Source organism: Antechinus flavipes, chromosome 1 (genome assembly GCF_016432865.1).
Source record: "Antechinus flavipes isolate AdamAnt ecotype Samford, QLD, Australia chromosome 1, AdamAnt_v2, whole genome shotgun sequence".
NCBI classification, from domain to species: domain Eukaryota; kingdom Metazoa; phylum Chordata; class Mammalia; order Dasyuromorphia; family Dasyuridae; genus Antechinus; species Antechinus flavipes.
This window is the reverse complement of record NC_067398.1, coordinates 10962340-10978898: the sequence shown is the minus strand read 5'-3', so window position 1 is coordinate 10978898 and position 16559 is coordinate 10962340. Positions and strand designations below refer to the sequence as shown.

Here is a 16559-nt window from a genome sequence, read left to right as displayed (position 1 = left end):
GACTTGGAGGAAGCCAGAGAAGTTGAGAGGGAAAGATGAGCTCCTCTGGCTGGGAGCGGAGAAGCTGAGGGTTTTGATGGAAGACTGAGGAGCCAGCGTCACCCAATCTAAGGGTGTCTGAAGAGGAAGAGGGAGGGGGGCAGCATGGAGGAAGACTAGAAAGGTGGAGGGAGGGCACGGGCTTGGGAAGGCCCTGAATGCCAGAGGGTTTTGTGTTTGATTCAAAGAGGATGGGAGCCACTGATATTGGGGAGGGAGGTGACAAGGAAAGGTCCAACCTGAGCTTTACCAGCAAAATGGAAGATGGCTTGGAGGAGGAGAGAGCAGAAAGCGTGCTAGCACAGCGGTGCAGACTTCCAGTCATTTCCCCAAATCTGGCCCTCACTTTCCTCATTTGTAGAATGAGGGGGATGGACTGAATTGCTTCGAAGGCTCCTTCCAGCTCTTGGACTATAGTCGTTAAAATAATTAATCAATGCCATAATCCAGAGAACAGTCCGGTCTTTGGGCTCCTTAGGTCTGGATTCAAAGGAGCCAACAGATCACCCACGGAAGCCTCCCTTCAGTGTTTACCAGAGCAGCGGCACGCACACATACACACACACACTCACACACACACACACATTCACACACTCACACACACACACACACATTCACACACTCTCTCACACACACACACTCACACACACCTCACACACTCACACTCACACACAGACACACACATACTCACACACTCTTACACACACTCACACATACACACATACACACTCATGAAGTTTTAACTGAAATCAGAATTTTCTTATACTTTTTTAAATCATTGAATAATCTTATGATAATTTTTATCTGATTTCTTGCTTCCATTCTTTCTGCTTCATAATATTTCTTTCTGCATATATATTTCTTGCACACCGAGGGGGAAGATCCCAATTCATTCCGGTATGGCTGCCATGAACTGAACCAGTGAGAGATGGCTGCTGCCCTTTGCTTTTCCCTTGGCTCTGAGTAAATGGGCCCGGGGGGGCTGATTTCTCGTCTCTGTCACTTGTCCTTCCCAGGTTCAAGTCCCAGGGACGATCCCCATCCCTCTGGGAATTAGGGTCCCAGCAATGGTGAAGCCAGAATCCCAAGTGAGGTCTCAGAGCCAGGTCACTCCCCGTGGAAAGCTGCTAAGTGGGACATGAGAGGGGTCGTGGAACCCACGGGGCCTTCCAGCAGGGGGAGCCAGGGCATTCACGACTGCACTGTCAGACCCAAGACTGTGGGCACCGGGTCCCCGCTGCCATGGGAACTGGGTCTGATTCTCTTCTTCTCTCACCCTTGGGATGAAACTGTGTCCCCCAGATTGTTTTGATAGTTGGTGTTGCCTCAGTTTCTCCAATTGGTAACTTGGGGCAATTGTTAATGGGCTGGCTGTATGCGTATTCTAAATAGTCCTGTGCCGGGAAGTTATTTGGAGTTTAGAGAAGGAAGGAAGGAAGGAAGGAAGGAAGGAAGGAAGGAAGGAAGGAAGGAAGGAAGGAAGGAAGGAAGGAAGGAAGGAGGGAGGGAAGGAAGGAAGGAAGGAAGGAAGGGAGGGAGGGAGGGAAGGAGGGAAGGAGGGAAAAAAAGGAAGGAAGGAAAGAAAGGAGGGAGGGAGGAAGGAAGGAGGGAAGGAGAGAAAAAAAGGAAGGAAGGAAAGAAAGGAGGGAGGGAGGAAGGAAGGAAGGAAGGAAGGAAGGAAGGAGGAAGGAAGGAAGGAAGGAAGGAAGAAAGGAGGGAAGGAAGGAGGGAAGGAAGGAAGGGAGAGAGGGAGGAGGGGAAGGAGGGAGTAAGAAGTTTCTTAATTTGCACAGATCTCAAAGTGATTCACAAAAATGATGAAGAAGGAAGAAAAGAATAATCTCAAGAAAGCATTAATTTCAAATTATATTTAGCCTGAATGATGTTAAAAGCCCAATTGAGACCTGTGTCTGGGAGTTTGCCTGAGATCTGCTGCTGTATTTACCAGCTCCAGCTTTGAGCATATTTTCTTCCTCTTCCTCTCAGGGTCGTCCATGAGGTTTTGCCCATATCCCACGTCTTCTTGTGTTGTCATGGGGATGGAGGTAGCCAGGGGGTGGCGATTGACAGCTGCCTGGGTCCTCCCCCTGGAGAAGCCCCCTTCTCCTTCTGCCTTCCGACCATATTGCTTAAGTTCTATGTAACTTAAGTTCTATTTTTAGTAAGTTCTAGATTAGAATAGAAGTAAGTTCTATTATCAATAGAATGTCTGAATGTTGTAACTTCAAATGCTCCAGGTCAAGGATGATTCTCCCTCCGTTTGGCCCGACGCCTGGCACATAGTTGTGAGTTCACAAATACTTGTTGATTGACTGATTAAACAAAATAATTGAATAATGTTTTCAGGATTGCAACGTGTTCTCTCCATTTTTATATCATTGCATGTTCCCAATAACCTTGTTAAGTAAGTGCTATTATTATCCCCATTTTTCAGATAAAGAAACTGAAGTTCAGAGAAGAAACAGAAGGTCAGTAAGTTGTTTTTGGTCACGCAACTAGTAAAATGTCCAATGCAGGATTGGAACCCAGGTGTTACATAATCCAGGCGCAAGGATTTGTTCAATTAGCTGCCTTTCCAACTTTGTAGACGTTTGAAACCTAAGACGTATCACCACTGGATGACAAGAGTCAGAATCCCAAACCATCCAGACCCATTAGAAATTCTGTTGGACTCCATTAAGATGATTAAATTTGTGAGGGTGAGTGCAGGAGGTCAGGGAGAGGGGAGTGTGTGTATGTGTGTGTTGGGGGGGCAGATCTCATTGTTATTGTGAGGAAGCAGCATGAGGAGGACGCTAAGGGAAAACTTTTGCAGTTCCAGCTCTTGGAGGGATGTCTGAATAAGGAAGGGGCAAAGGTCACGTGTGGAGGCATAGAGCCAGTACATGTAAGAGCTAGGACTGGCCCGGAGACCAGGTATCTATTATCTACCAAACAAGCTCGTCTCCCTCCAGCTTCGAGACCAAATAGCAGAAGCGAACCCGGCGTCATTGGCTCAGAATGACTTCACAGACATAGGAAGGATGGTTGAGACATGGTTAGATATGGGGAGATGGTCCAAAAATCATCTGGAGGGTAGAGTGGACTACAGACTAACAGAGATCAAGAGCAAGATTGAGAAGAAAAAAGTGACTCAACGAGACTTGGGACTTGGAGCTGCGTTATGAGGGACCCCAGCTTCCAGGAATAAATCACTTAGAGATCCACTGAGTTCTGCCTGGGCAGATGTCAGCTGGAGTGGTCACTTCAGTCATGTCCAACTCTCAGGGAGCCTCTCTGACATTTCTTGGCAAAGGTACCCAAGTGGATTGCCATGTCCTTTTCCAGCTCATTTTACAGATGAGAAAACGGAGACAGACAGCTGACTTGCCCATTGTCACACAGCCAGTAAGTGTCTGAGGCCAGATTGGAAATCAGGAAGATGATCTTTCCCTTTATTCCCTGTGCCCCCAAACTCCCCCATTCAGGTGGAATACTGCATATAATCCACATTTTAGGACCACAAAATTCCCCCCCAAACAAACAAGCAAACAAAGAAACAAACAAATGAAAAACCTCGGCAAAACTACAGCATCTGTGGGATGCTCAAAGACTTGGAAAACAAATCACTGAGTAAGGGGGATTGTTTTAGTTTTTTTTTTCTTTTTACTTTGTAGAAGAAAAGAATTAGGGCAAATCCAATTCCAGTGTTTGAAGGGCTATCAACCCCCCACTTTCTACTCCTTTCCCCCTTTAGCCTTTAAGAGCAGAATGAGAGCAATGAGCAGAAATTGCTAAAATAGCCTAGATTTAAAGTGGAAGGAGAGGAAGCAGCTCCTTAGCAAGGATTCTTATGCAAAAGTAGTTGTGTCTTTGAGATCTGGGAAGGCAGCTCATGAGGCAGAGGGGCAGTGGATGAGACCTAAATTCCACTCCTTTCTCACAAATTTATTAACTTTGTGTACTTGAACAAGTCCCATAATTCAAACTTCCTTCAGACTGCCTCCTGCATATAGGACCTCCCTCCTAAAAATTGTTGTGAGGACAAAATGAGATACTATTTGCAAAACACTGTGTAATGCACTCTATAAATGGGAGCTGGCAACATAATAATAATTATTATATTTATTTATTATTTTATTTAATTTATTATAAATATATTATATTGATTATTATTAATGTTATCATTATTATTTCATTTTCATGGCAGGGGTAGATGCCCATTTGCAGGAGGATTGTACTGGGGGTTCTTGATTGAGAAGGAGGTACAGAATGATCTCTACCAACTCAGAGATCCTGTGGGAGTTCCTTCTCAATATGTTTAATAGATTTGAAAAAGGGATCGGGGGAGGTTGACCTCATAAGGTATTGGCAGGAAGTCTATCTGCCGGGAAGACCCTAGAGATCAACTGAGCAAAGAACGCTTATCTGTAACAAAACAGGGCCTTAGAATCACTGCCAAGATCCATGAAATCAAAGAAGCCTTTCGGAGGCCAGTCCACATGTGTGAGCCGCTTCAGAGACACTACACGCTTCACACCCAACAACTGTACATGTTTTAAACAAATATTGGATGAAATCAAGTCAAACAGAGCCGGGAGAGAAGATTTCACTGGACAAAAGACAGAAATATCGGTTGTGTGCTTGAGTGAAGGCTCGGCCTTGGCTCTGGCCACCACAGCCAGAAGAACTGGAGAGGCTCATGGAGGAGGGAGAGATGGGTTCTTGCTAGTCTGCTCCCTGGCTCTCCTCACCCTGGCCTTCACATGCTTCTGTACTCCATGGCTGCTCCTTCTTGGCAGAAAGCAGAGGGGACACCCTTGTCTAATGAGGTTTCTGCTCTGTGACTCAAGTTCGTAACAGAGGGAACCGTGGTCTCCCTGTCCATGCTCGCCAGGGATGCTGCTATTCAGGGCTGTCCTCGGGGAGGATCCCGGCCAATGTGGCCTGCAGCCCGGGGCAGACCCAGGTTCCCAGAGGAAAGAAAGCAATTGTCTCTTTTAAATCTTCCCATCCCTAACAAATGAAAGAGTGAGCAACAGCTGTGCTGGATTCAGTCACTCGTCCATCTTTCCATTGATTCCTTCATTCAACACATATTTATGAAGTATTTACTATGTCGGCAGCAGGATGCTATGGCGTGGCAAGGACACACAGACAGGTAGGGAGGCCCTTCGACTTCCAGCAAACAGGTATGAAGTAGCCCCAGACTCTGGGGATAAAAATACAAATATGAAAAAAAAAAAGTGCCTTTAACTGGTTCTTATTCTACTGGGAAAAATAAAGAGATAACCATTCGAAATATGAAAGACCACAGGCCTGAGAGTCAGGAGATTTCAGCTCAAATGCTACAATGGGCCAAGAATCTCTTTAAGGTCACAGGGTCTGAGGCTAAATGTCTCTAAAGGTGACTGGTCTTGAGATCCTGAGGAACCTGCCCACCCGCTCTCTGGTTGGCTCCATGCTTTCCTTCTTGCTTCTTTCCAGGTAGAGGACATGAACTGGGAAGACAGTGGGGTACAGTAGGCGCAATGCTATTTTGGATTCTCAGAATATGGATTCAAATCTCCTACTGGTTTAATCTCCACATCTTTATAAGAAATTGAATCTGAGACCTCTGATTCTCCAGCTCTAGGATTATTTCATTCCCTCCTCTGCTCTTCCAAATTCAAGTCCATTTTCAAGGCCTAAAACTCTCTGTTTTCCAAGCCCCCCATGACCACTTCAGTCCAGACTTTCTTCTCCTTTCTTGGGATTGAAGAAAAAGTAGAGGAATGGGGAAAGGAGTGCTTCAGGAGCCAGAAGACAGTCTTAAGATTGTCTTTGTCATTTACTCCCTGTGGGACTTTATAGTTTTCCTGGGCTTTTATTTCTTCATCTGTCAAATGAAAGAATAGAACTCCACAGACCTATGAGAGTATCAGCTTCCACCATCTTTGTTGCTCGTGCTGTCCAGCTTGGGGCCTTACCCATTCGGAGCTGGAAGGGACCTTGGAGGCCAGTCAAGTCAAGCACCTCATTATACAGATGAGAAAACTGAGGGGCAGAGAGGTCCAGAAGTGCTCAGAATCACACAACCAGTAAGTATCAGTTAATCATTACTAGTGTTCCATGGAGAATATGGAGATGGATAATGGAGAAAAATCAGAGCTTGAGTAGCTGAGTAAGGGTACAGAGCAATGAGGACCCAGGGCTATAAATGCATTGGGACAAAGAAGTACCTGACTGGGTTCATTGACTGTGACTCAATGAATTTAAGGAAAGCTTCTCACATGCCTGACCCATCTAGACTCTTCCTATCTCACTGACTTAACAGTTCAACACAGACTGAAGAATCAGAGTAACTAGAGCATCAGATCCACTGCTGTGAGCAAGTATCTAGTATTTTTTTAAAAAGATAAAGAAAGTCAGTGGATGTCATAGCGAGCAACAAGAGGGATGAGGGGACTATATTCCTAAAATCTGTAGAATGATGCCCTAGAAAATGGTTAATTATCCCATTCTCCCTAAAATGCATCAACACATCTTTATGAAACATTCTTTCTGTTTCCTATCTAAAATGTAATCCTCAGTTAAATTAACCCTGAGCCGGAGCCAAAACATCATTTTTAATGCTCTTCAAGTGGAGTATTTATTGAAGAGTCCATTCAACTCAGGCATTTTTGAAAATGTAGTCATTAACATGGGGATGGTTTTGAAAATTCTTCAAAGTAAAACTCCTGTTCAAACTAATGTCATGTTTTGGGAAAGACATTGTTAGGCTAGGGAGATTCCCATGGAGGATCATGAGAAGGCCATAAGGCCTCAAGTTCACAAAGATTGATTGAAGGAGAATTTTAGAGAATAGACAACGCTTGTAGAAAATGATAATCATCTCTTGTCTTTGAAGGACTGCCCACAGGGAAAAGGAATGAAACCTTATCTTCCTGACCCCAGAAGAAAGGATTAGGAACAATGGGTAGAAGAGGCAAAGTGGCCAGTTTGGGCCTTATTTGGGGAAATGAGTAAAGAAGGATACTTTTCTAACCCTTACATCTATCCCAAAGTAAAATGCCTTGGGGCAAGGAAGTATCTGATTGTGTTCATTCAGTTCTGTGACTCAATGCATTTAAGGAAAGCTTGGCTATAGTAGTACTAGCAGGAGGATTTCAAGTAAAGGCTTAATAGCCACTCCGGAATTATGAAAAGATTCTCAGGTAAGTATGGGTAAGTCAAGATGGCCATGAGTGACCCTTACATCACTGAGACTATGATTCTTTGTGGAGAGCCACATTGAACACAAAGGATCTATGCAATTTTCACATCTAAATTTGTAAACTGAGTCACAGGAGACTGAGCTGATTGAACTGGCCTGAAATTCTCAGAAAGTTTCTCAATATCTGACTGAACACCGGCCTAAAAACTGGAGCAGTCAGACTTATCTGTTCATTTGGATTTAAACCAATTACTAATACACTGACCATTCTAGGAGCAGTTTATAAAATTGATCCCAGAAATCTTGCTCAGATTCACATGGCTCAGATTTTCATTAATAGAGAGCTGCAGTCATATGGCAGGGCCAGATGCAAATACTGGAGCTGAGTTGTCTCTACTCTCTGCAAAGACTCAAAAGCAATCCAATGTGCAGATATATTGGAAAACAATCATCCTCTAATGCAGAGGTGAAGTTACAAAGAGGCAAATGTAGACTTGATATAAGGAAAATCTTCCTAATAACTAGAGCTATTCAAGGGCAGGAGGGGATGTCTTGGGATGCTCTTAGTCCCCTCTTGGGGAAATCTTTAAACAAATATATTTTGGTCATTCGTAGTGGGGACCAGACATCCATGTTGGAGTTGGATTATACGGTCCTTCCAGCTCAGAAATTTTGTGATTTTGATTCTCAGAAATTTATTCATTCATTCTATCAAATTATTTAGTCTCTACCATGTGCAAGAAAGAAATTATTTTATTCCCTGGAAAAAAGCTTCTGGTCAGAACTGCTGATTGTCTCATTCAATCTTTCCAATCCCCATTTTGAATAAATAAGCAATCAAACACCCAGCTAAGTGAAATGAGTAATTCCTAACATCCCTGTCCAACTGAGCCCAACTGGGTTGCCCCTGAAAGGGTAGTGTGCTAACCATCACTGTCAGGGCCTTCTTTAAACTGAGGCGTTTCAATAATTCTAATGGAGTTACATATGGGATTAGCTATCCAATTAATTCTGGTCTTTTCTGCGAAAATATTGGTGAAACGGGATATTATGGTAAGTGCCAGCTTGAAACACCCATATGGTGGCCACATGTACCCTGAGATGAATTCATTCATACCAAGACTCTCCCACCAAGACTGAAGGGTGATGGAACTCTATCTAGTGGGAGCATGTCTAAACAATGAGGCAATCCAGCCTGGAGCCAGTCCCCTCACACCGGAGTGTTGTGTCAATAAACATTTGCATAATGAATGCTGCCTCCATCTTTCTGATATTCACAAGTGCCAAAAAAGAAAGGATATTTTTTGCTGCTAAAAACAATTTTGGCTCTCATTTTTCTTTCTTTTTTATAAAAAAAATACTATTCATCATGCTCATTTCACTGAAGAGGTGGGGCACCATAGGTTGTATTGTATACCATCCAACTCTGTTGATACATTAGCCAGTTTTATGAAATTAATTTTTTTAATTACTTTTTTTCTTACTCTTTATTATAAGGGAGAACTTCAAGGGGAGAGGAAGAGGAGAAATATATTTGGAAATTGAAGTATTTTTTTTTAAAGAAGGACATTTTTTAAAGCAGTTTTCTTGCTTCAATACATTTCTAAGTAAATGTCACTTTTAACCATCGGGTACAAAATTACTGAAGAGTAATAGAGCAGATCATTAGGAAAGGTAAAATATAACACCCTGCTTGCCACAGAATAATTGTTTAAGAACTGCTCGGTGGTTGCTCAATTGATTGATTAAAAACGTTTTTAGAATTAGAGATGCAAACCACATTATGATGAGCTCTGAGGGATGAAATATTCCTATGATTGTATGATTGCAAATTTTTACCTGTTAAATAATACTAAATGCAAATCAGATACTGGACAGTGTGTGGCTGCCTTTTTCTCCCATAAAGATGTTCCTTATAATGGATTACTGCTCATATGAATTATTTTTATCAGATAGATCATGCTAATTGACATTAAGTTTATAAATTATCTAGGAAAATCCTTGTCTATTACTGGAGAATAATAAATAACCTTTTAAAACGGGCAAAGGGAGATAAGTAGGATCAAACAACCAAATGGAGATTCACATGCTTATTTTCAGAGAAGTTTTCTTGCGCCATGACATATTCTTATACAAATGGAAAAAAAAATCTCATTTAATCTTCAGGTTGTAAATAAATGCATAAATATATTAGTCTTACCAAAGGCCTGAGTTCAGGATGTGTCAGGATGTAGCCATTGTTGGTGATTGCAAAAGCATAACCGTGAATCCCCAGCTGTTGTAGAAAAGAAGAAATTAAAAAAGAAAACAAGAAAAGCCACAATTAGCTCACTCCTCTGTGAAACCCCAGAGCATCCGGACATTTAGTAACGAAGAGCTTAAATTTGGCATTCATAACTCTTCTCGGCCCCATATTTCATTAAAAATGAACACAAAGTGCTGATCCTTGACATTTGGTGGAAATGAAAGCTTGTCACTGGATTTAGCTTGGTAAATAGCACCATTTAAAAATGGTACATGTGAGACAATTCTTCCAATTTATTGAAAGTGAAAACAATTCATAATATTTCTTTTTCTTAATGCCCCAAAGGCTTCTGGGCATTCATTGTGAAATTCTCCAAGTGAATTCTTGCCCTTTATAACTTAGAGGGGGTGCCAGGACGAGTGGGACACTGACACGGAAGCATCTAAGCCCATTACATTTTTAGGGACCCTCTTCTAACTCTGCCATTTTCTAGGCTGTCATTTTCCAGAAGTCTCTGAAACTAAATAAGCATTCATTCTCTAACCTTAAAGCTACAAGCCTATAGTGAGAGGTTTCCTTTACTCCATTGTGTCTCCCCTAAATTGTTTCCTGTGAACTTCCACCTACACAAAACCTGAGGGGTGATTGTCAATGCAGGGGCCAATTTAATTTATGGTTTTTGACTCGATGGTAAAATGGGAAATAGTTTGAGAGCAATGAAATGTTTTATTCACTCTAAAAAGTATGGTAATCAAATTTAACACTGAACTTATTTAAATAATAATCCCAGCTTTTGGACAATATTTCTATTACACAGTTGACTGCACCCATTGGCTACAATAAATTTACCTACAAATAATTCATGTATTAAAATTGCCTCGAGTATAGAACCCTACTGATATGTTTCAAAAAAAAAAAAAGACAGAAAATGAAACCCACTTTTGCAAGAGCAATGAAGAGAACTTGGGAGGGGGTGAGGAAACCTTCTATTTTTTTCCCCTGAGTTATTTCATAGCTATGAATTGTTCTGATGGTAAATGTTATTTTCTAAAGAAAAGAAAAGAAAAAAAATTAAAAAGTATTTGTAGCTCATGCACCCAAGCATGGAACTCTTTGAGGATCTGACCTACAGAACTTTTGAAGCATGAATCACTCAGCCTGTTTGTTGGTTTAAACTTGAGCTATTCGAAAGCTTCCTCAGAGAAATGGACACATTCAATTAATAGTTCCAAACATCCCATTTGGAAATGTACATGGGCACTCAAGGGACTAACCATATCAGGAATAAATACGATACAAAATGCATCATTAAAAGGACTTTCCAAATCACGGAGATCACAGATCCTTTCAAGTAATTATTATTTATCTTAGATTAAATGTGACCAACCACTCCTAATAAGGTCTTGACTCTCAGGATAAAGGTTCGTTTCAATGTTACTTTAGCTAAATAAGAGGTCGCTTTCTCTCTGAAATGAATGTAGACAAGTTTAGATTTTCTTTCCAGAAAAATGTCAAAAGTCAGTGACCTTGCATTATTTGCTGTGCATGACTCCTTGCTGGGACAACACAGTGACATTTCAGAAATGACTCTGAAAGTTTGGCTTTTTCCATTAGCACTAAATGACATTGGATGGGAAATCTACACCCTCCATTAAAAAGACAAGTGGTATTTTGAAAGCTAGTTCGCCTCTCACAGGACAGGCTTTCTTATCTCCCTCATGTCTGTCAGGAGGAAAGGAGAAATCTGAAGGAATGCCATTTAGTTTGTGGCCAAGCCAAGACTGTGAGTCTGAATAAGCTCATGCTCCTTTTTCTGAAGATGCTGACCATGCTGGCATTTTTTTTAAAAAAAGGTATAGTTAAGGAACCATGTTGACAAGGAAATAATAATTGCAATAATAATAATAATAGCAATAGCAATAATAACTACTAGCATATGTATAGTATTTTAAGGTTTGTCATGTGCCCTGGGAGATATGCTGTTCTTAGCTGCCATTTTAAATCTATTTTACAGATGAGAAAACTGTGACTGAGAAATCAAGGGACTTGCTCATGGTCACAGAACTGGAAAGAGTCTGAAGTAGTATCAGATTCCCCTCTACCCAACTCACCATGCATGTCAATCTCCTTAACAACAGTTCTCATCAGCGTTCTGACATTTTGATCTCTTCTCCTTGCCCCTCACAAGGGACCCATACTCTTTGGAAGAGATAGGGGAAATCACAACTCATGCCCTGGGAAATTCTCTAAGAATAGATATTATAGACAATGCAATGGTGTATGTTGAGGGAGAGAGTTCCACATAGATTTTCATCTAAAGCCAAAAAAAAAAAAAAAAAAAAGCGGGGGGGACAACAAAGCTGAATTCATTGAATGGGACATTTTAAGATTTGTTTCAAATATATATAAGTTGTAAAGTCTAATAGTGAATCATATTTTCTTCTTCATAGAATGAAAAATGCATTTATTTTTGTTGCTTCATTTTGGTTTTCATGTAGACTGGTGCGAAACTACCTCCTTCAAAATGCATCATGGCATTGCCTATTTATATTCTTGGAACTGGAGCATTAAGATTAGGAAAATTCATCTAAGTTACCCTAGATCTCCCAGTGAGTAGAAGTCAGGAGCAGAATTTGAATCCAGGTCTCCCACACTCCAAGGCTTGCCCTCTAGTCCCTAAATGAAGCAGTCTCTGACTTATTTGACCATTTATTAATTTACAAGTCATCTGTCAAAGTATGTCTGTGGATATGAGGAGCAACATAGTAATCAGTCACTCAATAAGCAATTTTGGGGCTCACTATGTACCAGACACTACGCTAAACTCTAGAGACATGAAGAAAAAGTCAAAGAAAATTTCCTGCCTTCAGAGAACTTATAGTCTAATGAGGGATTCAGCATATAGCTACTATATTGGTATCTGCAAATTACAGATAAGAGTAGACACAAGATAACCATAGAAGATTCTATTAATTAAAGGACAGTGGAGGACTGAGAAGAGCTTCCTGAAGAAAGGAAGAGTTGTAGTCAAAAGCCCAGAGTTCAAATCCAAGCTTTCCTGCTCAATATCTATGTGGCTTTTAGCAAATAATTTGACTTCTTCTGCCCTCAGTTTCTTCATCTATAAAATGAGACAAATTAAATAACTCTGAGTTCTCCTCCTGTTCTAAATCTACAAATTCCCTTTTCAAATATTCATGATTTAGAAAACAATCATATGTTCCTTACAGTGTAGCTGTTCACTTGGCCCATATAATAGCCAACATCTAATAAGACAAGTTTGGGGGCTAATTAGCCAATCTACAGACCCTCGGTCGGCTTCATTTAATACATTTTCTTCAATCCTGGAAATGGATCTATTGCTAAAACCAGGAAGGATGTTCTTTGGTATTTGTCATAAACATATGAAATATCCATTCCTTCCTCATCAACTGCCTCCTTCCCTGATGAAAATAAAACAAGCTCATTTATCTGCATAAAAGCCACAAAAATGTGCTGCTGAACAGAATTGTCCTCTGACTTTGGTGAGGGGATGCCTAGGGCAGCTGCCAAGGGCCAGCCTTGACTTTTTCTCCCAAAAGGCTTTCAAGGATGATTGTAAGCAATCCTCTTGACTTCATGTTTTAAACTTCCCAGTGCTCTTTTTTCTGATGCTTAAAAGTGAAGAAATACTAGGGGAGATGTTTCAAGCTAATAAATCATGTCACCTATTAATGAACAACATGATAATGAGAAATATGGAACTTAGTAAGTCTCAGATTCAAATTTAACCTCTGACCTAGACTTCTTGGGTAACCAGCAATTTCCTAGAACTTGATTTAATATCAGAGATAAAAATGAAAATGAAAATTTGTATTTTATATTTGTATGATCCTTCTAAATATTTCCCATGTTTAAAAGAATTATACAAATTTAACCTATATTGGATTATTTGCTGTCTAGGGCAAGGAGGGAGGAAGGAGGGAAGGAGAAAAAAAATTGAAACGCAAGGTTTAGCAAGAATTAGTGTTGAAAACTTATGTAAAATTATTTTTTAAAATTTCCCAATGATTAGAATTTTTCATAAAGTCAGCATTGAAGTCAAAAGAGTGAACCCTAGTCACTTACTTTCTTTTAACCCTCAAACTGGTTAATTAATTTCTCTAAGCTTCAGTTTCCTCATCTATAAAATGAGATTTGGGCTAATGATTTCCTTGGAAGCTTCCTCTGATTTGAAATCTGTGATCCAATGAATAGATTACCTTAAGATATAATGGCTTCCCCTTCAAACCCAGGTTGGATAACCAAGGTAGATGGACATCTTTTTGGGGTGCATACTAGACCAAATAGACATCCCTACTTCTTTCCCCGGTGATATTCCATAATTTGTCATGTTAAGTTAGAGGCAAATTGTCTCTCTCCAACAGTGGAAGGAATTTCCCATCATTGCCTATCCTTATAAAAATGAAATTCACAAGTTTATATCAAAACAAACTTCCCTTCCATGTTACCTTATATTTAGGAATGGTCTTTAGTAGCTCTTTTACTGGGACGTCAGTGCCGACCACTCCAAGCAGAATTCCTTTGGATCTCTGTAAACAATGATAATGATTAGAAAAAAGACTAGAACCAAGATATCACATTCTATTAAACTTCATTTTATAATTATATATATAATAATTGTATATAATTATATGAAATAATTATACACAATCATTTCTTGTACCTAATATGGAATAAAATGAGCCAGGTTTCCCTCCTTTAAGGGAGGGAAACCTGCTGCAAACCTGGAGAAAGGAATTGTTTTCATTCTTATAACAAATACACATAATTTTTCTTTGTTCAGAAAATTAGAGGCCATTAAGAGAAGAAGAGACTGGACAGAAGGGAGTGAGAATTGTGGGAGACAATAGTCAGAAGCAAAATACTTTTGATCAAGAACAGGGTGAAAGGAGAATGAGAGAAGGATAAACAAAGGGAAAACAAGAGTGGATGGAAATACACAGCTATTAATCATAACTGTGAAAAAGATTACAGCAAGTGTCTCTGACAAAGGCCTCATTTCTCAAATCTATAGAGAATTGAGTCAAATTCATAAGAATTCAAGTCATTCCTCAATTGACAAATAGTCAAAGGATACGAACAGGCAGTTTTCAGACAAACAAATCAAAGTTATCTAGTCACATGGAAAAATACTCTAAATCACTATTGATCATAGAAATGAAAATTAGAACAATTTTAAAGTATTACCTCATATCTATGAAATTGGATAATGGAAAACGGATAAATGGATGGCAAAGGAAAATGATTAATGTTGGGGAGAATGTGGGTGCGAGAAAATTGGAAGGCATTGTTGATGAAATTGTGAATTGAGCTAATCATTCTGGAGAACATTTTGAAACTATGTCCAAATGGCTATAAAATTGTCCATATCCTTTAATCCAGCAATTCCACTCCTAGATTTGATCAAAAAGATAAAAAAAAAGTATCTACATGAATAAAATATGTTTACAGAAGTCCTTTTTTGTGATGTCAAAGTATTGGCCGTCAACTAGAGATTGGCCGAACAAGTTATGGTTCATAAATGTAATGGAATACGATTGTATCATAAGAAATGACAAGGGGCATGTTTCAGAACCAGGAAATAGTAACAGCAATTTCTGCAATGATCAACTGTGAATGACATAGCTAATCTGATCAAGATAAAGGTCTAAAACAATTCCAAAGAACGTAACAACAAAAATTCTATCTCCAGAGAGAGAGAGTCTGTATGTCTTACAGACAAGTCCACAAAGTTCCTCTCATGTATGAGATATGAAGTTTTCATGTAGTTTGAAGTAGACTTTTTTGGTCTGTTTTCTTTCACAATATGACTAATATGAAAATATGTTTTGCATGACTGCACATAAATAATCTATATCCAATTGCTTGCCTTCTCAATGAGGGCTAGAGGAGGGAGAAAGTGAGATAATTTGGAAAGCAAAATTTTAGAAAGTGAATTAATTTGTCCCCATGTAATTAGAAAAAAAATAATGAGATACACAAGGAAAAAAGGAAAGAAAATTAGAAGTTGGGTTGAAGCTGAAAGGGAGGAGATTCTAAAGTTATAATTACTCAACCAAATAATAGGCATTTATTAAGAATTTACTTTAAGCCAAGAACTATGGCATTGTATACAGAGATTCCATGCCAAAAATAGGAAGACCTGGATTCTCTGACCCATAGTGGTTATAGGGTATTGACACATCCTCCCAGTGATCTAGGGAAATTTCTATAAATTGTGGAAGAGTTGCCAACTTGCATTGGGAGAAGTACTTCCCTCATTGGGGTATTCTATATACCAAAAAAAAAAAAAAATCACAGGTCAAGTCCCAATATGCTAAGAACTGTGGATATAAGGAAAAATCTCCAAAGAGTTGAAATTCTAATGTGGAGATACCATACACATGACTAGTTATATAGAGAGCATAGCAGCTAAGTAGATGAAAATTTACCTGTTTCCCCTCAAGAAACATATTTGTAAGGTTAAAAAAAAACTTAAAAGTTCCAGATCCATCTTTTCTCACCTCTTGCTTCAATCTAGTTCCCAGGAGAGAGAAAGAAAAGAGCCAGAGAAAGATGGAGTTGGCTTGAGGGATCTACAAGAGATTCTATTCCCCAAATTAGAGGGTACAAATTGGAAGGGATTTCAAAGCCATCTAGTGTAATCCTTTCATTTTATAGATAGGGAAACTGAGATCACAGAGGTCAAGTGAAAGAATAGCTGGGATTTGGTTCCAGGCCCAAATTAGGCACAGAGATAACAGATACAAAGAGGAGATCATCTACAATCTCAAAAATCTTACATTCTGGATGTCTATCAGTTGGAGAATGGCTGAATAAGTTGTGGTTTATGAATGTTATGAAATATTATTGTTCTGTAAGAAATGACCAGCAGGATGATTTCAGAGAGTCCTGGAGAGACTTACATGAACTGATGCTGAATAAAATGAGCAGGACCAGGAGAACATTATACACTTAAACAACAATACTATATGATGATCAATTCTGATGGATGCGGCCCTCCTTAACAATGAGATGAACCAAATTAGTTCCAATTGTTCAATAATAAAGAGAACCAGC

General features: G+C 39.7%; 1 protein-coding gene across 2 annotated transcripts in view; it reads right to left on the bottom strand.

The window, feature by feature from the left end:
* Positions 1-16559, bottom strand: part of CACNA2D3 (calcium voltage-gated channel auxiliary subunit alpha2delta 3) — a 1005807-nt gene that overhangs the window by 241544 nt on the left and 747704 nt on the right. For both annotated transcript variants that reach the window (XM_051978988.1, XM_051978997.1), the window contains 2 exons: positions 13949-14029; positions 9414-9488 (listed from right to left, as the gene is read on the bottom strand). In XM_051978988.1, the coding sequence (XP_051834948.1) occupies positions 9414-9488; positions 13949-14029 (156 nt within the window). The remainder of the gene's footprint in view (positions 1-9413; positions 9489-13948; positions 14030-16559) is intronic.